At 39.0% G+C, this 26,825-nt stretch overlaps 1 protein-coding gene across 1 annotated transcript in view; it reads right to left on the reverse strand.

Moving 5' to 3' along the window:
- slc6a11b (solute carrier family 6 member 11b) overlaps positions 1–24,190 on the reverse strand; it is a 37,115-nt gene extending 12,925 nt beyond the window's left edge. Inside the window, exons 1-9 of the mRNA XM_084736843.1 lie at positions 23,889–24,190; positions 22,829–23,056; positions 21,809–21,943; positions 21,374–21,514; positions 20,776–20,857; positions 15,337–15,469; positions 9,946–10,080; positions 782–885; positions 222–346 (exon numbers count right to left, since the gene is read on the reverse strand). Of these exons, the coding sequence (XP_084592969.1) occupies positions 222–346; positions 782–885; positions 9,946–10,080; positions 15,337–15,469; positions 20,776–20,857; positions 21,374–21,514; positions 21,809–21,943; positions 22,829–23,039 (1,066 nt within the window). The 5' untranslated portion in view covers positions 23,040–23,056; positions 23,889–24,190. The remainder of the gene's footprint in view (positions 1–221; positions 347–781; positions 886–9,945; positions 10,081–15,336; positions 15,470–20,775; positions 20,858–21,373; positions 21,515–21,808; positions 21,944–22,828; positions 23,057–23,888) is intronic.
- Positions 24,191–26,825: the final 2,635 nt, after the last annotated feature.

Here is a 26,825-nt window from a genome sequence, read left to right on the forward strand (position 1 = left end):
TAAATCATAATGCGGTGGTCTAAGAGCCTAGGTGAAGAGTGTGGAGTTATATAACCGCTCATGTTTATCCATTTTAGCACAATATGGTGGATGGCTGCACAAAGATTCAGACAAGCCTCCTCTAGTCGAATATCCACAGTATCTGCTTTAGATCTAGTATATGGCCATGAGGTGGTACCTATTCATTTGTGTATTAAGAGACATGTCTATTATTCTCTCACCTGATTCTGCCACAGCTTCAATGGGAACATTTTGCTCATAGGCCATGAAGCCCAGCACAGAGAAGATAGCAAAACCTGCTACAAAGCTGGTGCCGCTGTTCAGACAACACAGCATGATGCAGTCCCTGAGGAGAAAGAGAAGGACATCACACTTACTGTAAGAGCTGTCACCGGACCTAACACCGGAGACAACACAGACTTTCTGCCTCATACAGACTCATGGACAGACATGACACAACTCAAATAATACAGAATGTGCCAATCCATCCATTCATATCGAATGATTTACTTTAATTTTGCATTCTTATATTCTTTATGTTGACACATATACAGTGATTTATCAATCTACTAGTATCCACATTCTTATCTGAAGTTTGATATTATACATACATGGCTATGTGCCACGTATCACACTGCAGAAACTTGAGATACGTATATTATGGATTTTTTTAAACCAGAACTGTCATTGCTATTTTATATTTACAATCTTTCTTACTTTGTACTGCAGCTGCTGCACAATGGTTTGCCTCCTTATCTTACCTTATCTCATCTTATCTTACCTGTAGCAGTTATTGTCATAGGCATTGTAACTTCCCAGAGCAGTGAGACAACCCAAGCAGATGGCATAGGAAAAGAAGATCTGGGTTCCCGCGTCCACCCATACCTGAAGGAAAAGCGGGTATACAAACGTACAGTAAATATACAGATGGGTGAAATCTTTCAGATAACATGCAGAGTATACGTCAAAGTCCAATTTTGCATGTAGGTGATGCACTGGTCCTTCCCACAAACATCTAAGGAGAGCAGATCCATAGTTAGGTGACCTTTGTTGTCATCTACAGTCTCTGTCACACACAAGGTTTAGGAAAATATCATGGTTGGGCTGTAACTGGTATGTTACATTACACCAGTGAACATTATGAAGCTTATACTTTAAAGAAGGTTGATGTTGGTTTCACACAGGACATAAACCCCTGTTTCTTGGATGAAAGTCCCCTGTTTGTTTGAGCCATCCAACAACCCCACTTCCTGCATATATGGACTTTCACACTCTCGATACTACATCACCTGATTTTTTTTTTAATGGGAAGGATTTATGCATGCAAACATGGACTTTGGCAAATTAACTGCATGCCCTTTCATAGTCTAAAGTCGTGGTATCTGTACACAGATGGAAGAGAACGGGCTGGCTGTTCAAGCAGGATAAGATCTGGTGACTGTGACGGCTATAGCATATAAGACACATCACTTTCATACTCACCAATCCTGTTACCACATTATCTTCATCATTCTCTTGATCCACCTTACAGTTTCATTTCCATTTCATAATTTTTTTCTCAGCATATTGTCACTGACTACATATAAGTTCTCTGTAAGATTTTTTAAATGAATTAAATCACAGAATGACAATGAGTAGAAAAGGCATCTCCCATTTAAAAGAGATTAGCATGATATGTCAAGAGGTGATTTTTTTTTTTAATCTTCTCTATTGAAACCCCAATTTCTTTTGTTACCCCTCGTCTACCTGATTTTCATCATCTGAGTGGCTTTGTAATGAAATTATGTCTCAGCTCCATCGATTTCTTTCTTCTCTAAAAGAGATACAGTGGAGCAGCATGAATCATGGATTACCATCCTAAAAGTAGATACCGAGTCTTCCAGTGCCTAAAAATTCATATTATACTTTACTAACTCCATTCCTGCCTACTATTTGGTGGGGATTAACAAAGGACAGCTACAGTATGATATACAGTTTACTTAAATATTACATTTTTGCCAGTCTAATTCAAACCACCACCAAACATCTATGGAAAGGATTACCTTAACATTAGCACTTGCTGACTTTGATGACCTTTCCCCTGATGCCACCATGAGGTTGACATTTACAGGTTTAACTGACATGACTCAACAACTATTACATACAGTTGTAGATTGCCATAAAATCTGGGACAGACATTCATGCTCCCCTCAGTGTGAATTGTAATAATGTTGGTGATTCCCCTGACATCTCATTTAGCACTAACATCATGTAAAATTTAGATTATCTCCTGTTAATGACCAGACACCTGCAGAACTAATGACATTCACATCAGCCTCAACTGTTCTTTAAGTTTAGTGTAGGGGGACAATATTTCAGACCAGAATGGGGGACGAGGAAGGAGTAAGTTTCCTGAAGCTCTTTAGAAAAGACCAACTGTCCCTTGAGCATGACAGCTCACCGTTGGCGTTCTGACAGGTTCTGTCTGCAGAAGCAGCAAGCCTCATAACCTGTGATGCTTGTCTATGTCTTATAGGCTAGCAACAGCCTTGAAATCAGTGTTGAGTCCACACACATGGTGCATCATTTATGTTTCTATAATAAGCTAGGTAATGATGAGTGGGACCAAACATAATAAATGTCTTTGCAAGTGCTGAAAACAATAATATTGAATATTATTTTGAATGTGATGAAAAATGGGACAATTTGTTGGCAAGTTTTGAAAACTGAAACATTTTAGTGTTTTACAGATATTTGTTGGGAGCTGGCTTCAAACTGGGACCATCCAGAATGAACCGGTACATCTGTTCACTGATGTTTAGAGCTGATAAGGAAACATTACCATGCCAATGTTATACCTATGCAATGTTAGCATGTTAGCATTTTTATTGCTAGCGTGCTAAAGTTAGCATTTAGCTCAAAGCACTGGTGGGCCAATCAAACAAGCAATTATTTTTTCTAGATCTGGTTTCAAAGAGTATCAAATGCAAGTATTGTTTGATACTACCTGGTATTGACCTACTTCTATTGAAACCTTAAAGGTACTGAGTATCAGTGCCCAGCCCTAGTAATTGTTTGTTACACTGAAATGTCTGTGAGTAAATTCCTATGCAGGGGTGCTGTTGTATAGCAGCATATAGCATATAGTATAGTTTGTTAAAAAAGAGAAATTTCCTATGACCATTAAGTTTTTAACTTTCTCTAGCAGCTGATTCTAGATTGGTCCTTGTTTCAGTGCACAATAATTAACTGTTATGTGCAATTAGGTTTATTGTTAGTAAATGGTGATGGTGATAAGTACAGATGAAGTATTATGTTTGTATTACCTTCTTTATCCCAGCCAAATATACTGTATATTTAGGTATAATGTGGGAATGAGTCCCAGCATTTTGATTCATGAGGTTCATGTGGATTTACACCTGTAGGATTCTTCACTGAGGCAGCAGTAAAATGTGCATCATGAAACTAGTTTGTAGTGCAGCCGCACAGGAGTCCAAAACCCACAGGATAGCATGGAGTGCTAGCGAATTCAAACTTAATGCAGCATGGCTCTTTGAAAACTCTCTCACATCACCATTCAGCCACTAATCTCATTTCCCCACCGAGAAACAATTAACAAACGCACGGTCTTCGCTCCCTCCTGGGAGTAACCACGGTAACTTCTGTGACCTCACAAACACAGGACTGTTCCTGTGGAAGAACAGGCCTTTCTCTCCTAATGTTCATTAATGTTCCCTTTAGTTTGCCCTCGGCTGATGGCCGCACAGCGCAGGGAAACCTTAAAGGCCCAGGCTCAGAGAGAATCACTTGTTGATGTTGTGCCTAATTTAGCCAGCTTGTGTTTGGTTATGTTGAGACTGTGGCTCCAGGAAACGTTTCTACTGTCTGAAAGCGGGACGCTATTAGCTGTAAGATGCTGTTCTTCTCATGTAAACGTTCCACTCCTGGTGCTTCTCACATCCTACGCTTGTTATTAATGAGATCTATAGGTGTTAGATATTTACTGTATATGTGTAGTGCAGCATTAAAATATTTAACTCAAATGAATCAATTAGATTTAACTTGCCCACCTTAGAGCATTTATAGTCATTGTATATTATAAATATAATTTTATCTTTACTGAATAATCTCATTGCACAGATGGTGCAGGCCTACAACAGCGAGTCAGTGACGGATGTTCTTAACTTCTACTAAACAGTCTTATTTTTAACGTTCACAACATAAAATTATCAGTTTCATCTGATTTCACAGAAAATCTGAGGCAGTAGCAGGCATTAAGAACAGCTATAGAGCAATATCCTACATATGGTGTCCAGAATTTGTGCTACGTCCCTACATCTGCTCCTTGTTACTTACTGAAAAATCCAAAAAGCTATGAATATGCAAATAGTTTTTTCATTTCAAAAGTTTAACTTAAACTCTCAGAACTAAGGTGAGCAAAGAGAAACTGGCCACATTTGCCAGATGTATTTTGTATCAGGCTTGTACCAGTTTTAGGATTTGAAACAGAATAAGGTTCAACATCTGGGCAGACATTTAGTAAAACAGGTCACCTCATTTTACAAAGGTGCACATCTCATGTAATAACTTTGTCTCTTTAGCTTTTTTAGGATTAATTTTTAATGTGCTCTGAAGATTTGTGCTGATAGAATAAATTGACCTTAAAAATCAGTTTCTGTAGCTGGAAATATTTTGTAGGTACTGTACTTTGTCTCTTTCTTACTTGTATCACTGCTATCATTGTTGGAAAGTGCAAAAGTTAAATCAAGGCACATATTCTGGGATGTGATTGTAAAGTATAGGGTGTCAATGAGTTACTCTGTGGATTTTCCCTAAGGTATTTTGAGTATTTTACAGATTATTAGAAATAGGGTATTAGCCAGTATAAGCAATATTGTGCAGAATTTTGTTTATTCATATTGTCGGTGATCATTACATTGGCTATTTATGGAAAACCCTTTACCTCAGCTGACCCTATAACTTTCTTGTTCAATTCTAGTATGAACTGACATGTTCTTATTCTTTTTAGCATCATCCTGGCTTTCAATTAAAGATTCAACAATCACATGACTACTTGTATGTGAAAATATTTGCTCATGAGGACAGTCCCATCCTCTGTAGTTCCCCTGAACCCATGAGAAGATAGAGGTGTGGCTTTTCATCCCACACTTCACTGTTTTGATTTACTCTCACTTCCCTCAAAGTGATGTTTTCAGCAAAAAAGCTCTAAGAAACACTGAAAATTACATGCTCGGACCAAACAACAGACAAACAAAGTTAGCAAACAACAGATGAAAGTGAAGCCTTTAGCAGCTAAAGAGCCAAGTATTTTCTCAGAAGTTGGTAGAAACTGAAAACAGAGTGAATATTGGACTCATATTCACCAGGCTGAGACAATTCAAAACCAATGTTAATGAATGAATGAATGAATGAATGAATGCTACTGATGCTATGACCTTGATCTCAATGATATTGCCTGATTAAATAAAACTTATATGTATCTGCTGAATGTATAAATAGGAAACTTTTTGGTAAAACATTTCTCATATGAAATTTTATGAGATGAATATAATTTTGTGCTGTTTCAGCTCAAGTTTTTAACTCAACAACAAACCCTGGACGGACTACCTGTACCTAAACATGAAAGCTTTTAAAACATATATTGAGTAGGCCAGTCACAAATAATTGTCATGCTTATGTCTGACTCTTTTTTTGACAATGAAGTACCACACAACAACACCAACATCATCCTGGGCCTTGCTGTTTTAGACAATATGAAAAGAACATATTTTGATGCTGGAAATGAGGAGGGAAATCAAAGTTAGACAGTAGGTCTGACTAGCGAGATGATGTCTTTGGCACATACCAACACAAATAACACAAAATAACACAGTTGTCGTGCATGGAAAGATAACAAGAAAGGATGGTGAGTATGAGAGTGTGAGAAGTGTGGGGAGGAGGGGTGATGCACGGTGCAGGGAGGAGGGTGAGAATGAGGGAGACAGCCGGGAGAGTAAGGTATAGGAAAGTAGAGAATGGGGGAGGCATGATGAAGTTCAGGGGTGTAAAAAGAGCGGGTGACAGCCACACACACACTCCACGCCGCCTAGTGAACAGAACAGAGGCCTGATTGTCCCTCGAGGAAGCTAATTTAACATTGGTGTCAGAAGTAATGTCTTCCTTTGCCAAACAGCAGCGCTTCTTTATCACCCTCCTTTACTCTCTCTGTGCCTCTGTTTGTGTCTTTGTTTTTCTCACTCATTCACCATCTGTCTTTGTCATGCCCTCTCTTTTTCTAACTTTACTTAAGTCACAGATCTAACACTGGACAACAGCTGGAGAGCCGACTACATAAAATCTAAAAAGTATTAAATCAAACACCAAGTTATAGGCTTACTCTTTTGTATTTAAATGCATGGCTGTAAATATGAAATAGAGTTAATAGCAATAGAGTAATGTTTTAGGATTTATTGAGTCTTTTATATAAAGCAGTATATAAGGTATGCATATAAGATGATGGCAATATACTGTATGTTCATAACACATTTTCTCACCACAAGGAGTTGCTTTTCAACAAGTTGTGTGAAACAGACTGGCTCGTCTGTCGGTACAGTCACAGACCGACTGAATTTCTACTGAGGAAACATGCTGTTATCACATCCACGGCGTCTCACTCCATGGATGAAAGTGATCAACTTTGATGCAGTTCACAGGAATAAAAGTGGCAGATTTAATGCTCAAAATTCATAGCAACTTTTGAAACTATAAATTCTGGATTTTAGTCAAAAGACGGCTCTCATTTCTAGCCTTCAATAGTTGCTTTTGCCTGCTAAAATGACAACTGTCGCCATTTCTAATTAGGCTAGCTAATTAGGCTATGTTTGCTCTATGAGTTGATTATAAATGCCATCTCCAACTGACTTTTTGTTGATTTTTTATCACTTTATTACCTACGTAATGTACTATACTATAACCTGTTTTAACCAATTTGTAGTTTATTAGTTAAAATTAAACCCTAACCACTTGCACCCTACTGTAACCATGTATTTGCCTGAACCTGAGCCTATGGTTAATTAAAATCTATGACAATCAGCCAACAGTCTGTTGTTTAAATGAACAAAGGTACCTGTTGACAATGAGCTTACGACACAGTTTAATAACTCCTACTATAGCCTATTAAGATTAAGTAGCAGTGGCATACAGTTAACATATAAAAAATAAGGATGCAATGTTTTTTAATTTTGAGCCTAAGGTTTCCTGAAATGCCGATATGTTGTCAAAAGTGTGAGAAGAAAGCATGCTACCCATTATGCAAGCATGAAAATATTACACAAAGGAGGCATGGTTAGAAAACAGGCACTTGTATCACGCTGAAGTAGTGCGATAGCGAACGCTTGCATTCAACTGACCATTTGCTAAGTCTCAACCTGTAGTTAATGTTGCTACACCTGTCAAGCTTTTTGCTCTCACACAAAATACAATGTATACAGTTGATGACAATGGAAGATTTTTTGATTTTTGAAACAACAGGTTCTTGAATTCAAACAAAAACAGGCTTCCATATAGCCAATGACAGTCTCTTTTGCATGGCCTGTTCGTTAGCGAACTCGCTAGTTATGTTTAGCTCCATGGGTTTGTTGAAAACACTGTCTCCAGCTGAATTATTTAGTTAGTTACAGCTCACTCTTTTTAAAACAAGAATCTTGTAAAAGGTGTCTAAATGTGCACCTCAAGACTGCATACATGATATTGAGAAAATCCCTTCCTTAAAATTGTGTTCTTTTGTTTTTGGTTTCTGGCAAGGCTAAAAAAAAACGTAAACAGATCTGCCAAGCCAAGTTACAGTTGCTAAAATGTGATTAGCCAATCACTAATGAACGTTCAATTCTGAACACATGTCAGAAAATCTATCTATCTATCTATCTATCCATCTATCTATCTATCTATCTATCTATCTATCTATCTATCTATCTATCTATCTATCTATCTATCTATCTATCTATCTATCTATCTATCTATCTATCTATCTATCTATCTATCTATCTTGTTTTCTTTTCATCTATCTCGATTCACGTTGTCATGACACCCCATCCACTGACATTTTCTCGTGCACTGTTGCTTAGCGACCCGAGCTGTCTGCCTTTTCCAGACGAGGTCAAGGAGTCTGCTTGATGTGAGTGTGTCTCTCTCCGTCTGTATGAGTTATGTTAATGCAACACCTCTATTAGCCCCAAATCCTGATCTCTCAACCTCTCCAGGCTCTGAAAGCTTGCTATTTATCCGACACTTGATCATCTCATCACCGGCTTGAAGTGTCAGCTCTGCTACGATCGTGACTCTATATTAAGCCACAGTAGTTTCACTGCCACTAGAGAGGGAAGTACAAATGAAGCCAAATGATTATAACTATGTGTAATACTTGCCTATTTTTAGTCTTTTGTCACAAGAAAGGTACCAGTAAACCATTTGATAAACAGCTTCTCTCTGCATAAAATGACCAAACACGCAGCTGTTTTGTGTATACTGTTACACGAGAAGTGTTTGTGCTACAATATAATGCATGAAAAATGACAGGTGTAAAAAAAAAATCCCTCATCATATTACAGTAATAACAACACCACCTGTCCCCCTGGCAGTGACTCAGCTGCAGACAGGTGGATGTGAGGCAGGGGTATAAATTCATTCCCATCAGTGTAGTCTCTTGAACCCCTCCTGATTTACTTTGGCACCTTCTTTCTTTCATAGATAAACTGACAAAAACAGTCACTGTTTTAGCACAGTGCAACCAGACTGAGAGTTAAATTTTTTCTGGTTCAAATTTCAAAGACTTATGTATTAAGTACAGCATTTACATGTCTCACAGGGGTCCTTGATGTGAAGCATCTCAAAAAATCCTTTCAGGGACCAGAATATGCCACCAGCAGCAAGACAGGTAAAAGCACAGTGTAGACTAGAGTTGTATTTGTCTACATGATATATGCCATCTACAGGCAAGGACAGTAACAGACTGTGCATCCTTGACAATTGCTGTTTTTTGTTCTTTTTCATAGCTGCAATATGTGCGAGTGACTGAGGATTTACATTTAAATCATAAAATTGAAAAGGGTTTTTTGTAAACATGAGCACATTTTCTGCTGGATGCTGAGAACGGGGGTAAATGTACACTGGTTTTAGTGACACGGTAGCCCATTTTCAATCAAATTAGCTCCGGTTCTTGACCCAGTTCCATTCAAGATTTTTGGAAGCTTGGTGTTATTTAGCGAACCAGCCCACATTTCCACCAGATTTAAGTGGAACCATTGTAATCAAGCATCATTATCAACAGAGGGCACCGCACAATGATGGCAGAATATGACACACTTTGGTTCCTGAGGAAAACCTACTCTTTGGTTCCAGCTGGGAAATCAGTTTTTCAGGTTCTGAACCAAATTATTTTTTAATGGGAATCCTCAGCACATCTAAAAATTAGATGCAATACAGAACAGGGCTGGTTGCACGTTGACAAGGCCTATGTGTGTGCCCTCTGACCTCCATGTCTGCCCCTCTTTACTTGAAGGAGTTGGGATCCTAAAACAGATAACAGCATCTCCACTTTAAATCTCCTGCTGTAAAACTAACTGCCTGCAGGTGGAACAAGTGTTAAAATAGCCAGAGCTGTTACTTTTCTTGTCCATAGGTGGCAGCATCAATAGACATACTGTATAGAAGTAGATGCCACATTGGCCTCTGGATTGTACATAAATATTACCACCACATTGAAAATGGCAAGACTGAACCTGTGAACAAACATGGCATGTAGACGCATGTAAAAACAAATCTTACTCCATGTAGATTATAAACCCTGAAATATAATGGCAGTGATGTTGACGTAGCACAACAAGTCAAAGTGGTCGATGTGGTGTCTCAGTGTAATACATCTATGGCAACATCTAAGTGGCACTTGTGGTACAGCGTGGCCGAGCCTACCTGAGGGTCAGAGAGACGTGAAATGTCTGGGTAGAGGTAGAACTTGATGCCGTCGAAAGCTCCTGGCAGCGTCACTCCTCTGATCAGCAGGATCAACAGCATCACGTAAGGAAATGTAGCCGTCACGTACACAACCTGCAGGTATAAACATGCAGAGATTTGGAATATTAATTTATGCACAGATCACAGTTGACATTGAGTCACTGTCAGAACTTTAAGAAGTAGTTGCTTACATAACTTGATAAGATGCGTAGAAAATCAAATCAAAGTGAAGTTTTGCAAAGAAAAACCTGCCAACAAAAGTCACAATGTTGGGCTCCAACCAACACGGCCGCCTCTTCATCCGCCCATATTTTAAAAGTGCTTCACAACTTCAGGACAGATTTTGGATCAATTGGACTGAAAGAATCCTCAAGAGGAAAAAAGGTTGTAGTTTTGTGCCATCCTTACAGCTCAATAATGACAAACCACTTCTCAGACCTTAAGGTGAGGGGACATGACAGTGATCGAACCACACATGTCCACACAGGAAGAGAAAGATGAGTGGGAAGATAAGTGAGAAAGATGAAAACTAGGGATAGAAGTGTGACTGACATTCTTGCTATTGCACACTCACACACACAAACAAATATGTGACACTGTTAAGTTTTATTCAAGACCAAACCAACTACAACACCTACTGGCTGTAAAAGTACGCTCTTCTTAAACAAACGTGGCTAATGTTGCAACTGCGGGAACCATTGTAAGTGCCACAAACAGCAGGGGTCATAGACTTTGGTAAGGGTTAATTTACATCAGTCTGCTTTACACAAAAGTATATACATCTTTTTCTGACTTTCCTATGATTCTTGATGTTTTTTTGTGAAAAGCTTGATAGTTTCCTGTACTTTTCTCTCCTCAAACTCCTGAATGAATGAGTCTTTGTTACAACTACTCACAACTTTGTGCAAAGTTCTCACAAGTGATCAGTAAATGCACTCATTGCTTTGTTCTGGGTGGTCAGCCAAAAAAGGTTGAATGTCTGGTCAAGTTTTTAAACTAATCTTTGGTATATTGTATTTGGTGTAACACACTAAACAACAAGTCTACAGGAGACATTTGACTGATTATCTATTGACCTTCAACTCAGCAGAAAACAGGTTCTGTTGAAGTTTTGTCATTCATCATTACATGTTTATTATTACAAAATTAATGAATTAATTTAACCACTTCACAATGGAAGAAGGAAGCGTTGCATGGCTCTGATGGTTGATCCCACAGGTTAGATGGACAGGTCAAAGTGCAAAAACAAGAGCCAAGAAGATGTGCTTGATATTAAGTTATGGAGACAACCGTGGAAACTGAACAAGGCACGCTCTCTCTGTCTTAAGACCTACAATCGACACTCATTGGTCTGACTGATTGCCTATATGCTTGAAGAATAAATTTATAATATCACTTCACCTGAAGTGCCTGTTTTTTTCCCATGGTTGTCTGCACCATTTAATATCAAGCAAAACTACTTGGATCTTTTTTTACTTGTTTTAACCAATTTGTAGCTGATAGCATCACAACAGTAAACTTAACCGTGTTCTGTCATAAACCATGTATTTGCCTGAACTTGAGTCCAACGTTAATTAAAGTTGCTGACAGTCAACCAACTGTCTGATAGTAATAATTTGACTGTCTGCTGACGATCAAATGATGACACAGTTTTCTATCTACTGATATACAATGATACCAAGATCCGCTAGCAGTACAGTTAACATGTAAAAATGAGGACCTCCATGATGGCCTTAAATATATCTATAAATGACATATTCACAGTGTCAGAAATACATTTACTGGACTCATTCGCCAAACAGTTTCTTTTGTGTCTTCCATCCAGTGAACCAGTCTATCTCATAGCATCTATCATATAGCATTTAACATTTTGACATAATATAAATTACAATTAAATCATATTAAATTTCAATTAACAGCATAATTGGGGTGGGTGATCTGGCCAAAAGATAATATCACAATCTACTTAACGGCAATCCACAATCTAAAATGCAATCTTTGGTTTTTTTTTTTCAGTTTTGAAATGCCCTGTAGATAAAAGCCAGGCTTTAAATAGCAAATACATTTCTTAATTGCATTGAAGATGCTACACAGGCTTCAAAAAAGTGGTGAGTGAGTTTAATTTGAAATTGTAAACAGAGGGCAAACATAATAACATAATCATGAAATGACACTTTAAGTAACTCACAACTTAACAGCATTGTTTAAAATAGTTAGGAAGAGCTAAATAAGTCATTCATCTAGTCAGGAGAGCCATCTAGTCTGCTACATCACTATATTAGTTTGTTCATGTAGTGAGTCCACTAGTCAATTAGATTATGTAAAGTTACATTAAACGGTGCAATCTCTTTGGTTTGCCTTAAAGTAGATACTAGGATCTTTAGATTACAATCTCATTCTAAACTGTCAGATTGTCCACCCCTGATTAGTAAATGATAATTAAATTACAGTAAGTGTGTGTCTGTTAGGACTCACTTGGTAGGATATCCTGCAGAGAATTATAATCAGCTTGACAATAGTAAACATCACATACCTTCAGTACAGTAGCTAGCACTTGCTAACCATCAAACTAACACTCCTTTTTTTTATTGAACTATTCAGGTTTCGCAGAATTGTGCTCGACATCTCAAGACTCTTAGAAACCCCTTGAACAAAGACCCTGGCCTCTTGGAAGGCAGAGGCGGGCAACATACATCCCCTGGCTTGCTGGCATCCAGTCAAAGTCCAATTGAGGACAGAACAGGACAGAACAGAGCCGGGCCAGGAGACTGAAAAGAAAAGAGGGCTCCTCTGGCCCTGTCTCTTAAACAGGAGAAGCCCAGAGGAGTGATGCTGGCAGTGTGGGAAAATGTGCTTTTCATTGAAGCACGAACAGGAGAGCACACACACACACAACTTCATTCACAACATTAAAATGGGTGTACAGATACTACAGATACAGATAAAGTGGACCATTCATACAAACCAGCCTAAGCACACACTCATAAACGCATGCACACTCCGATTACAATCCTGGTCACATTACTGTACAACTGCGAGCAGCAGTTTCATGAATGGGAACCCCTTTTTTCAGGGCAATGAAGTTCAGAGAAGTTCAGTTCGCTGTTACAGTGCTGGAACAAGTGGAACTGATTTAAAATGCCTGATTTTGCCCTGCAGTGTTCAGAAATGAAAAATCTGGGGCTGGATTACAGAAACTTTCTAAGTTAAGTCTTAAGATAGGTGGAGTGGAAGCTTATCAACGTTTATGCATGTTACCTAGCAACCAACTGTTGGTTTGTTATCACTGAAACATACATTGACAACACTTTAGTTATCACATACCTTTAGCTACTGATAGCTGAGAGCATAGTTAGTCACTGTTGCCATCTAGAGGCGCCGGCATTACTGTGGCACATTGTCTGTCACTCTCGGTGTCTATTGGTCGTGTCTAGAAAGGAACTCAAGATTGATCTCTTGCGAGATTTTCTCTTGGTTTCAAAATGACCATTGGTGCAAGATCTTTCACTGGTCTGGGGTTCCCTTCTAGTCTGCTGTGGCCTGCTGACAGTGTCAGTATGGATACTTGGATTGCCCTCTGGATGGCAATATTAATGATCTTCAAATTTTACATAGTAGTTAGACGTTGGTTATGACAATAGCCAGAAACAGATATTGGAGAATTAGAGATAAAAAACATACCTGTACTAGCTAGCTTGCTTAATTAAATTATGAAAAAATATGAATTCATATTTCTTATAGGTATTCATGAATTCAGGTATTAAAGATTTTCAGGAACAAAGCCTTTTCTGTTAATATTCTTGATCCACTTTCTAACTCCCAGGGAATCTATGTAAAGTATACAGTCTCAGACAGGGGCATAAAGTCTTATGTATTTTGCTTTCTGTTTTTTTTCCAAAGTTGAAGTTTGTCACTACTGCTGGAGCAACCGAGAAGAAGTGTTCATCTGCAACGATTTTTTCCTAAATCAGGTCGTAACCCTAATAACCACGGTTTCTAAACAGTTAAGATAGGATCTGCAAGTTTCTGTGATACAGCCCCTGCTTTGCTGAACATCCTTCATCTTCAAAAGCTGAATCAAAAGTTTAAAAATAAATGAAATTCTAGTGTAGGAATCCATGAGACATAATGAGACTGTCCACTCTAAGCTCTGCTAATCCTAGCGTGGCCTACAACAGGGAAAGTGTGGGAAAAGTTGTCTCCTGCCACGCAGATCCCTCCTTCAATTTGTCAAATAAAACGATCACACATCCTAAACCTTCTCTCCCTCTTTTCTCTCCATCTCTCCGGAGATGAAAAGGACAAATGTTCAATCTCTCCATGAACTTTTGATGCTCCACATGCTCCTTCCAGCTCACCACGGGTAAACATTTAAGCCACCACAAATTTACTGGTCAAACTTGCCCCTGCCTTGTCGTAAATCTAACAGGAGGGCTTAAATGTGAGAATGGCTGGCAAACACGGCCAACAAAAGCAAACAGCTTAGCAGAGTCGGAACTGAATGGGCTGTAGGGTCTGTGGAGAAGAAAGCACCTCTCTCTCTTGCAACAAGCGAGCTGTGGTTAATTTCTCATCGCAGGAGAGAGGGAGAGAGGCGGAGGCTGAGGATACACTCTGCATGCTCCTCATGAACGCTCTCCTTTCCTCCAGTGAATACAGGAATCAATCTTGGACCGGCTGCTAAAGCCCAGCCATGAAGAAGCCTTCTCCCCTCTTACTTCACAGCCACACAAAAGACACTTCAGGGAGATATAGGCATCACCGCCTAGTTGTTTTTTTTCCCCCCGTCATGTAGAATGAGCCCATTAATTTTTCCACACACACCTCTCTTTCTTCCCTCTCTTTTTTTCGCTCCATCTCTATCCCTCTATGCATTCTGGCTCACTGAATCAGAGAGGAGTTTGTTAAAGGGTGCTGAGCGCCCAAAGTAAGGTGCAGAGTCCTCCTCAAGGCTGCTAGAGGAGCCTTGAGGAGGACATTAAAATGGAAAGGGGAGAAAGGTAGAGGTGGGTGGTGCACACAACCCCTTTATACACTATTTGCAAGGCGGGAATGTGAGGGAGTTGTTTTGAGGACAAGATGGGGGAAGTGCTTCATCTCGTGGCTGTTTCAGAGGAAATTAAAACAGCATAAAATAAAATCTGGCAGTAAAAGCAAAGTAGCATGTGCAGGTATTCCTGCATGTATATATTCAAATACGAATGGCTCCATCATGAGTTGCATGGTATGATAAAAGCATTACAAATACAGTTTTCACATGTTAATCGTGTGAACATGCTTTGCATGTGGCACACGCTCTGTGCGTTGCAAACACACACATAATAGTGTACATGCATTACTATGTCTCACCTTGCCAGTTGACTTGGGTCCCTTCCAGATGCAGAAGTAGCAGATGAACCAGGCCAGGGCCAGACACATGGCCAGCTCCCAGCGCATTCCCCCCATGTGCTCAATACCATCTGATATCTTCAGTACTCTGCGTCTGATTTTGGCACAGAGAATAGAGACGATTACTGGTGTACAGTTTGATTTAATTCAATACTCTGTGTGACATGCAGAAAAAGTAAAGAAGCGTTGAACATGAAGAGCGGAGCCTCTGCAGACTTTCCGAGATCAGCCGTCAAGCATTTAGTTGTTGCTCTTACTCAGGGTGATGAAGTGCTAACTGATAAATAAGTTATATCTCAGAGGGAGGATGATAAAAAATAAATATTTGCTTGTGGTTGTTCATTATTAATAGTAATGTCATATTCGCTGGTTAACCATAGTTGCTAGGAATATCAATTAATGCATTCCTTAAGACCACATAGTTTCCTCCTCTTCAACTTGAACACTGTCACGCTAGTTTGGATACTACAGGTCTATTCTGACAACTTCCAAGTATGTGCAAACAAATCTTTACACTACCTCACATTTGCTTTGATCACTTATATTGTGTTTTATTGTAGAGCAGTAACTGAAGTCCGTAGTTAATTGCTCAGTAACTGAGGATGAGATTGTCTTATCGCACAGTGCCATCCTTACCAAACCATGCATTCACTTTCTGTGGTGATGTAGAGAGCAAAATGACATGGAGGACACTACCCAGCACTACAGGCTGCCTTTATCCGTACTCTGTGATTCACTCTTAAACTTCCTCCTTCTGTACATGATGCTCCCCTCCTTCTCTCCTCTTCTCTCTTCTCTTCCTCAGGTGCTCCTGATCGGGTGATGGGTGGGCAGCACTGCCTCTTCTATTTAAAGCAGCTGGAGAAGGAACTCTCTCTCTCTCTCCCAGACGAAGCAGCCTTCCCCATTTTAAGGCTTTTGTTACTTTGATCCTTATTTTGAGTGTATTTCTTCTCTTTTTTAGGATGGTGGTCTGGTAGTCTAGTTTTTTCTTTGATTTTTGTTTGCTAGTTTAGTTTAATTCTTCAGATAGTTTGGGAGGAAGGAAGGAAGGAGGAAGTTTTGGGTCCTACGGTCCACTGCATGCCGGAACAGGCTTCCTCCTTCTTTTTGTTCTTATTGGCCAGGCCTCCTGATTCCCATAGTTAAATCATGGTACTATTTGTGAAATAAAAAAAACTTTTGCTTTTGAACTAAATCCTTGGGTACAGGGTCCTCTCTTTGTATGTTGCTGGTCGCACGTTTGATCGTCCTGCTGATAACCTGGACACCAGCAGCTGAGGATGCAACTACAAGGTAATAAGACTGTAAATCTGCAACCAGCAACTGTGTAATTACTTTTGTGTGAAACAATGCAGTCTTGACATGATGATGGCATGGTAACACTCTTCCCACTTGTAGCCCTGCTGCCTTCATCTGTCATCTGATAACTGGGGGTGAGGAAAGAAGAGCTCTTCCAGCTATGAGACCTCTCTTCTGCTGAGACGCCTCTGCTTGACCTATGAGTCGGCTTCCCATAGGTATTAAAGTTGTGGAGGAGCACATCATCCTCCTGATGCGTCAACTCTGTCTTAAAATCAATGTGGTCAACATGCTGAGGGATCACATCAGATTGGCAAAAGAGATACCAAGCACCTTCACCGATGCACTGTTAATGCACCAAGATGAACCTCCATAATGAAGGCAGACAGCAGCATTGTGGCTTTGACAAAATAGTCATACATTAAGTCATACCACAAAGATACTGCAGGTGACGTGTTGGTTTTTATCCTGCGACACTTTAAGCTGTTGTCGAGCATCAGGGATGTGCTGGTGAGACAACTGCACTGCAGTGGCTGACTTCAACAGGCAGGAAGAAGTCTCATTTGCTCTGGTTTGCTCCACCTTTATGGCCATGAACCACTTAAAATGCTAAATCTTCCTTCGCTGAAAGCCCTCTATGCCAAAATGTTTGTGGCTAAATAATGTCCACAGTCAGACCACTACCTGATGAATCAACCACAACACCTCGAGCCAGATCTGGTCCTATTTCAGCAGAACACTGTGGCCACTGTGGTAATCCTTGGATTAAAAAGACAATTGAGGAAGAGACTGTGAGCACCACGATCAAGAAAACTGCTTTAGGCATTTATTACTTCACCTCACCTCCTTGATTAGTGATTACCTGTCAAGCTGCTGTCAGCACTGTGGATCACACATATAAACTAGCTGGTGGCACTACCTCAACTGACCAACTGAATTCACACATCAGAGAAGCCTGTCCTTAAGTTGTTGGGTTTGTGGAGCTCAGTAGGCAGATGGCAGCCATATTTACAACTAAAAAGAAGGTTTGAATCAGATGGTCTTATTGCCTCGATGCAGTTTATTTGTTTGTTTATTTATTTTGGAACTGCACTGCAGAGTCCAAAAGAAAATTCCCAACGGGTACAAAAAAGTATATCTTGAAATTGATTTTGAAATGGATATTTTCAGCTTGCTACTCAGCAGCAGTGAGTTATAGAGGAGAATCTAATTATGGGCTTGCAGTGTATTACTGTAAAGCCAAGTAATTCAGTTCAAACCTCAAGTGGATCCATTTTTTTTAATGGCTGAATGTGAGCGTGTCAGAGGGAAAGGTTAGCAGTAAGTTGTCTATCTGGCAGTAAATGTACAGTATAGGTTACAGTGTGTCTGTTAATAAGCGCTGCAGCTTTTTAAGACCAAGAAAAGTCTCATCTGTTGCTTCTCAACTGCTGGAAAAGAGAAGGGGGTTAGCCCTGCCTACATTTAAGAATACTGTCGGCAGTGGAAACACAAAATAGATCTAGGGATTAGATACATGTATGTACGGGTTTCGAGGGTACTGTGCCAAAAGAAAACCCAGCTTAATAGCATAGGCCAACTAAAATGTTCTTTCATGTGATCTGCCAACAGGTGTAGGAGTGTAGGCACCGGATACAGGGCATGTTATCAGTGATTATGACATCATAGCTTGTCGGCGGCGGTGAATAAACAGTGTGTTTCCTGTTTGTTGAAGCATAGCCAGGCAACAGCATTGATGGAGGATGAGAAGCGAGGTTCAGGGCCACATGGTGCTGCCAAATCTTTGCCACCGAGTTCACCCCCGGAGCTCCTGACCAGCCATTGATCATGGTGACATGTTCTTGGTGGCCGGCCACAGGCTAGGTCCAACACAGCCCCCCTGTCCCTCCTTGGTCAGCCGAAAGGGCAAGATGTGAACGCTAATGTGTGTAAATATACTCGTGTGTGCTCTCAAAAGTAGGTAAATTTGTTTTAATACGGGTGCATAGTGCAGCATATTTCTACAGTGTGACTTTTATGCGTATTGTGAGTCTGAGTATGATAGAGTAGGTGTGGAGACTTCTAAGGTAAAGGATAATAACTGGTTGTTTTAAAGGGTTCAGTCTGATTCAAACTAGAGTTAAGCAAACAGAAGCTTCCACCTCACTTGTTCTCAGCCTAAGGGTCCCGACCCACACTTGGGGTTGCAAAGGCATCTTGGGGTGGGAGTCACGATGCCTTCTTGTTTTTAATGGGTGGAAAATTTCTTTTAAAAATATACAATAGGCTTTTATCTCAGTATTTCACTCACTTCTGTGAAGAAAACAAAATTAAATTGTTATCTTTAAAGTTTAGATTAAATTTTAAGATATACACTTACAAGAAAGGATAAGGATAACAGGATAAGGGCACAGTGAAGACCTGAACACAAGCTATATTCACAGAGCTTTCACTCTGTGCTAAACACCTCGTCCTACATTAGAAAACTACTCAGTTAAAACAACCAAAGAGCTAATAGAAAAATGACCAATTGTCGGGGAGAGAAAAACACTGAATTTGTCAAAAACAAGCTTATTAACTCCAAAGCATTGCTATAAATTTAAAAATTACATAATAGAGGGAGAGAACTGTATATAAAGATCCTAAAAATATCAGGAAAACTCATCTCTGGTGCAATTATCAGCTCAAAATTCATCCACATCATTTATTTTACAAAACATCCTGCAGTTATTAGTTTCACTACTTAAGTCAGTTGTACAGTTTATCAGTTCTTCTGCACTGTTACTGTTATGAATTGAATAAAATATAAAATATCTATTAAATAAGTCACTTAGTCAGGGGTCGTCAGTTCACTCAATTATACAAAAGGGGTCACATAAGGAAAAGGTTGATAGCTGCCGCTCAAACTGTTCATATAAACTCAGTGTAACCAACTTAGTGTTTGAGTATTTGTGCTAGTTTTACCCAAAAAAAAGTGGTTAATTTTCCTTTACTCATTTGTGAATTTTTATAATGTAAGAAATAACACATTATTGGATCCTCAAGGTAAGGAGAATCCAAGAGGCTGAAGATTTTTTCAAGTCTTCAACATGCATGCATCATCATATCTTGTGGTCATTCTTTTTTCCTGGATCATTAAAATGGCCGGTTTGTTACTGATATACTGGTAATATTACTGCAATTATTTACTAAATTAATTACAACTGTACAGATGATTTGTTCCTTTGTCAGTCTTCTATTTGACTCGCTTTAAAAGATATGAGCTTTGTATTTTAAAGTGTAAAGACGGGATGGTAAAACAATGCAAAATTATTTTGGAGCACCAACATAAAGATCCACAGATGGCAAAATACAACTTGTTTAACCTACTGCTCTGATGTTTGTTTATGCTGTAAATACAGTACAAAACATGTCAGTGTGTCTTGGCTCAGATTAAACAAAGCCTGGTCGGTGGCTATTTCTTGCCAGCAGCATGGTGGTTGGCTCATTGGCCTTCAAGCATGTCTCTCTCTGGGGTTAGGTGCATGTTGCTCGCTCAAATCTGACGTTTCCATCACAGTTGCACAAATCACTTAAGTTTGATTTAGACACAAAACACATATCACAATTCTAATTTGACCATTTAGCGGCAATATTTAGTTTAAAAAATGAGGACTGAACCAGTAGTGTAAACACAGCCACTGGCAGCGAGACAGGAAGTGTGGTCAGCATTACACACTGACAAGGTCTGATCTGCTGCCACACACATGGCTCTAGCTGGGAGACAGCTGGCCTACCAGGGCCTGTTGACACACAAATATGAAAAGAGCTGACTAATTATTGGGGGAAAGGTTAGGGGGGTCAGTGAAACAGTCTGGAGCTGTCAGAACCTCAGAATTTCAACATTATGGTGGATAATGACAGAATGCCTGAAGTGACAAAGCAATTCCTCATTGTGTTACAGGACGAACTATGAGACCATTAATTCTTTACATACACAGAGAAGAAAACGTCATCATAGTATCCTCTGCAGTGGGACTTTGCACACACAAACAGAGCATTATGTCTCACATAATGTCTAATGAACATGGCAGAACACGAAGATGGTGTTGAAGAAGTAGCAATAAAAAATTTACTCACTCCCAGAACTCGATCACCGGAGACGTTGCGTTGGGGTTTGTAATGTTGGTGGCATTTTCTCCATAGTAGTCAACACAGTTCTCTGTGGACACACAATGATGAACAGTTGTCACAATACCAGAATTTTAATGTTTCATGCAATACTAGTATTAAAAAATTATACTCAATACCTCTTTTGGTACCACTTCAAAAAGAAAAAAATCCTCAGCACACAAAATCAGATACTTGTTTTTCTTTTTTTAATTAATAACCTGCACAAAGTGCCAGTAAAAAGTTACTGAACACTAGTTTTGTTGCAAACCAAATTTCAGGCAGGACAGTTAATACTAACTTGAACTGAGGTCTTGAATACTTGAAAACTTGAAAACTCTGGTGCCGTCGATACTATAATCGTCACATACTGTATTGTTTTATTATGTGATATTCAAAAAGTACTGAAGTATTGACACTTTTGATGACCTCATAATGATGTGTTATTTCTTTTACTACTGTAGATATAAGTACAAATACAGCATTGCACAGTGAATCCTCCAAGATATTTTGTTTTCTCCAGAGGCAAAAACAATGCACATGATTATTCACTGTTGCCTCCTCCTACCTGTATTCCAGTAGTGCCCACAGCCGGCCCACGGCAGCTCAGTGGTGAAGCAGTTGAAGAGGTAGAAGATGGCCCAGGCAAGGATCACTACATAGTACACGTTTAGATGAGCTTCAATCACCTGCGTTGCATAGCCAATACCTGGAAAGAGTTACAGATAAAGGAAAGGGAAAAAAATGCAGGTTACTGGCTGGATCTTATTGCAACCTGCAAGTATTCACAGCTGCAGGGAGACAGAAGAAGACAGTAGCTTGTGGAGGTGCTACAACAGATGCATTTGGTAAAAAAAAAAAAAAAAAAAAAAAAACTCAAGATCATGATGGAAACAAATGTTATATAATAGTAGCGAGAATCAAATTTCATCAACCCGACTACTTTGCCTCTGTGATGTTCCCATCTTATATTTAATTATTAAAATCCTGAGTGTTTTCTCACCCTCAAATAGCGGGCAGACTTTCCTCCAGCAGGTGATGCCTCCCTCGCTGGTGAACTGACCCAGGGCAGTCTCCAGGAAAAACACCGGGATACCGCAGCACACAAAGAAGATGACATACGGGACGAAGAACGCACCTTAACACACACAGAAGAAGATATGTACAGAACATGAACACCACTCGATCGATACCAGAATTAAAAGTTAGACAGCGTAACAGTTTAAAAAAATGATGACTTGTTCTGACTTTAAAAGAAGTGTGTAGGGAGCAATTGACAAAAATCAGATAAAAGCGCTCACTCTGATGCCACACTTATAGTACAAGATAACCTTTTCATGCTGTGCTGTCTAATAGTGCCTAATGAGGGAGCCCACCATCATTATTGACATGATTCTGCATAATGGATGAAATAATAAAGGACATCCCATCTTGATACTTACTTCTGATGCTTCAAAATTCCTACATTTTCTTTGGTGCGGTAGAAGAGTACAGTACTTGTCTCACGTCTTTTGCTCATAAATGTTTTTTATTTTATTAATTATATTCTGTCATATAGAGATGATATTTGAATATTTTTGTTTCCTTTCTATCCATTGGTACCTGTTTTAACTCTGATTTACTGCAAGGGAACAGTTCAACCCAAAATCAAACATTTTTTAATTTTAATTCTATTGTAGAGGGAAAATAGTTCTTCCATGAAAATGTTTACAACAAGGTCTGTGGATTATCTTGGTTGAACAGGTCATGACTTCTATAAATCACTTGGCTTGCGGCGCTTTGAGCACCATAAGTGCCACCTAGTACAATTATATTCGTGAGAAGGCAGACATCTTTATAGTAGGTATCTCCAAAACTCTGCAACTCACACCAAAACTATCTAGATGGATAAATAGCACTACAGGTAAGAGGAAAAATATGTATTTTTTATTTTGGGGTGAGCTGTTACTTGAATGTCCACCAATTTTCTAACACAAATCCTCTCCTACCACCTTGATTGTTCAGATAAGAGAAGCTTTCTTACCTCCTCCATTCTTGTAGCAGAGGTAAGGGAACCTCCAGACGTTACCCAGCCCGATGATTTCTCCAGCCACAGACAGGACGAACTCGATCTTGTTGTTCCAGTGGCCCCTCTCATTGTACTCCCCGTTGTCTAGGCTGGAGCTGGACCCTTCCGGGTCTCTGCCATCCTCTGGTTTACCGTTTATAACGGGCCCGCTCTTCTCAGCTGTCATGACGCTCCAGCAGCCCGCTGGGAGAGAGAGAGAGACAAAAACACAGTAGATTTTAAAAAGGTGACCTCATAACAGAAAACTTTAAATGGATTCAGTGACTTTTTCTGTATCTTTCCTGAATGGGACTGTTCCATTAATGCAAAACCACGCCCATTGAATGGTCCACGTACACTTGTGTATGTGAAGGTTCAAATCAGTCCAATTAATTTTCACTTATTATGTAACTGCATGGCGCTTTAATCAGTCATGAACATAACTAAAACAGGAGCAGCATGGAAACATGTGTACTTATTAGCTATTAATTCAGTTTAAAGGAATTTCACTGATAAACATAAAGTAGAAAAGACATTTCTGTTGTTCAACCACAATGTGGACACTTGCGAATGTGCAGATAAAAAAACAAGCTTTCAGTGAACTGCAACTGTCTTTTTGTAATATCATTTAAAATTGCATTTAGCATCAAAAGAACCAGTCTTGACATCACTGTCTTATCATTTTAAACAGCATTTAGCATAACAAAATAACACAAAACTGTCTTCTTCTGCTTGATATTGCTGTAATACCACTGTAAACAACATTTAGCATAAGAAAACAACTTAAAAACGTGTTGAATGCAGTGACAGCATACTTAAACCTCAGCCTGCCCAAATCACTCAACATTATCTACTTACTGTGAGTAAGTTAGCAGTCTGTTAAGAAGTTAGAATCACTCAATCAAAGTCGAACAGCAAAGAACAGACAATGGAAAAGCAAAAAAGGTGGTCGTAGGATGATATTTCGTGTAAGTATGACGCAGAGATGATGACACAAATAAAACTTGAAGAGATGTAACATGTTGACTCTACTCACCAGTGTCCTATGGAACAGTGGCAAACCTCCTTTTGGCTCCCGCGATGATGCGCACTAACAATCGCCTTTACAAAACACACGGGATGGTTTAGCCTGATCAGGGGGGTGAAAAAAAAAACACAGGAGAGAGAGAGAGAGGGTAAAAAGAGAAAGCGATCTGGATCCGCGTTGACTGAAGTGGTTTTGTTAAGTCTCTCTAGTCTATATAAAGAAGATCCCAGGCGTTGCAGAGGGACGGTAGATCTTGCTCCAGGCGATGGATAACCTGCGACTGCGCTCCCACTCTCCAAGCGGTCCACTCTCAAGCGCCTCGACTTGGATAAAAGCCATGTGGTAACCAATCTAGCTCTCACATCAGCGTTACCACGGCGCACAGAGAGCAGGGTGACACGGGGAGACGAGCAAAACACGAGAGAAAAGTTAGGATGGTGTAAGTTTAAGCATTAGATGAGAATTTTATCTAAAATAATCGACAATATCTATATCGAGTACTTTATTACATGTTTATTAGGCTACATTCCATCAATTATGTGGTATCCACACTAGAATATAAAAATAACCAGATTTAAAATGCATCTTTGTGCTGGTGTATTTTTATATGTTTACCTCATATAAAGCCTTTTTTTTTTTTTTTTTGCCATCCTCTTGAGTAGAATGGAGGTTTTGTTTTCATGGATTTTTCCTATTACTATTCAGTTTCAGATTGAATTCCTTTTTTAATTTAAATCTGGCACACATACAGAATGTAATGTGTAAAATTGCATGAAAGGCATTTATCTATAGTGGGTCTCAGTGGTTAATACTGATTCAGCTTCAGAAGAATTAACTTTTCTGATTTTTTTTTTTTTTCAAACCTGTTCTCCAATATCTGCCTTGAAATCTCTTTGAACATTTGACACATTTGACCAGATTATATGATGCCAACATTATTTAAGTTGTAAATTAAGCAACCAGTCACCAAACACTGATGATAACAGTTTGAAAGACAAGAATCAACAAATTTAAGACCTGCTGCTTCATATGTAAACAACCCCTTGAGTGCACATGAATGGGCAGATAGTTTTGCTTGCTGGTAAGTTGCAAGCGGACCAGTAGAGCGCTACACATGTAGCTAAAAACAATGACAATTATTTGGATGGCAAATTAACAAAGTTACATGATTCACTGTCAGAATTTAATTTCCCTTTAGAAGTTTGCCTTCACTTCAACTTCAAAACAAGATTGATATCATATGGACTGTGTCATCTACAGGAGCATATACCATCCTTTTTCATAACTCGAGGTAATTCGACAGTTATGATATTATGACTGATAATCTAAATCATCTATGCATAATATGAATGGAATCTTGAGTTCCAGAGCCTCATAGTTGAGCTCTATATTATGTAGTATCTATCTATCATTGCACCCATTATCACTTACAGGCGTTATTAATACTCCTGACTGGATAGATTAGACCAAATTTTATTTCCTGTGGTTTAGCCAGCAGGATATGTTGGAAGACAGCTACAGACATCGCTGGATATACATGTACATGCAACCAAGTGTTGCTACATAAGTTAATAGATAATTATATGTTGACCACTTTATATAATAGTATGATTTTAAAAAACAGGTCGTGAACACAAATTTCAATTAAATTCAATTTTAATTACATTTCAATTAAGTAATTTCAGTAATTATAATTGCTTTATCAATTTGAAAAGGCAATTAGTTACATCTGCTTATCGTCAAAAGTAATAGAATTACAAGTAACACATTACATTGTACTGGTATAAATCACTTCGTCCTGTCAATGTGTGAATGGATTGTAATGTAACTTGGAAAATTAGACTTTCCCTTGACTTTCTCAGTTGCCTACAACAGCCTGTGGACTCGAAACGTTTTTTTGTCCAGGAATGTTAAAGGTGAGGTGTGATATTTCTTCTCACTCCTGAGTGCCTTTTCTTTTTTCAGCTCCTCTACAGCAGCAACAGTGTGCAACACCAGCTGACATTAGCTTAGAAATGGAGTCTAATGTCAACCAATGACTGGCACCCAACAAAACACAACCCTAATTTTATTTACCTCATCTATCAACATAATGCCAGTCAATCATGTTCAGTTTTGCATCAGGTCGTTGTTTTGGCCAGTGCCCAGGATGCTCACTCACTAGTGTCATTAATAACCCAGGTTTTCTGAAAATTCCACCTAGCACCTTTACTGTACAGCCAGTGGGTTTACATTTAAACTCAAACTTATTCATATTATAACAAAAGAATGATATGGGAAAAAAATATAATAGGCCACTATATCAGCATGATTATCATCAGAGAATATTACAGACTACAGAGAATATATATCTTTATCAGATATAGATCAGTAGATATGTATCAGAAAACCATAGTACTATAATGTCAACCATAATCAGTTTTGAGGTTGGTTTGCCCACCAGTAAGCATTTACAAGTTTATTTTTCAACTGTAAAATGTCTCAACCTTTAGGTTGTCAATGTCAAAAATCATGTCAATTTCCTTTAATAGCTATGGCAAAGAGATTCTTATCAAAAATGTTTTTGTTAAATAAATTGATATAATCAAATACAATATAAAGTATCAGTCTCAAAACCATAGTAGGCATCAGTCTACATCAACATTTACGTTACAACATTAAAATTACATAAAAAGTCCTCGATGCACAATGAAAGGCTAAATACTTTTATCCCATTCACCTGAGGTGTTTGTTGGTTGAGGACTTGTGGGAAGTCAAGTCTCGAGCTTCAAAGAGGCAGTGACCTCGTTTGATTTATGAATTGATGTCAACAGTCTGGTCCCCTTTGTCAGAGCAGTTGCTCCTGGGGCTTTGCTCGCAGCATACCAACTCACACCTCTTTGTCCTCTCCAGAAGTCACTCTGCACCCGAGCAAACAATATGAAAGGACTTCCTCCTTTAAACACA

The sequence above is a fragment of the Lutjanus erythropterus genome, chromosome 2 (genome assembly GCF_056507025.1).
Source record: "Lutjanus erythropterus isolate fLutEry1 chromosome 2, fLutEry1.hap2, whole genome shotgun sequence".
Taxonomy (NCBI): Eukaryota; Metazoa; Chordata; class Actinopteri; order Lutjaniformes; family Lutjanidae; genus Lutjanus; species Lutjanus erythropterus.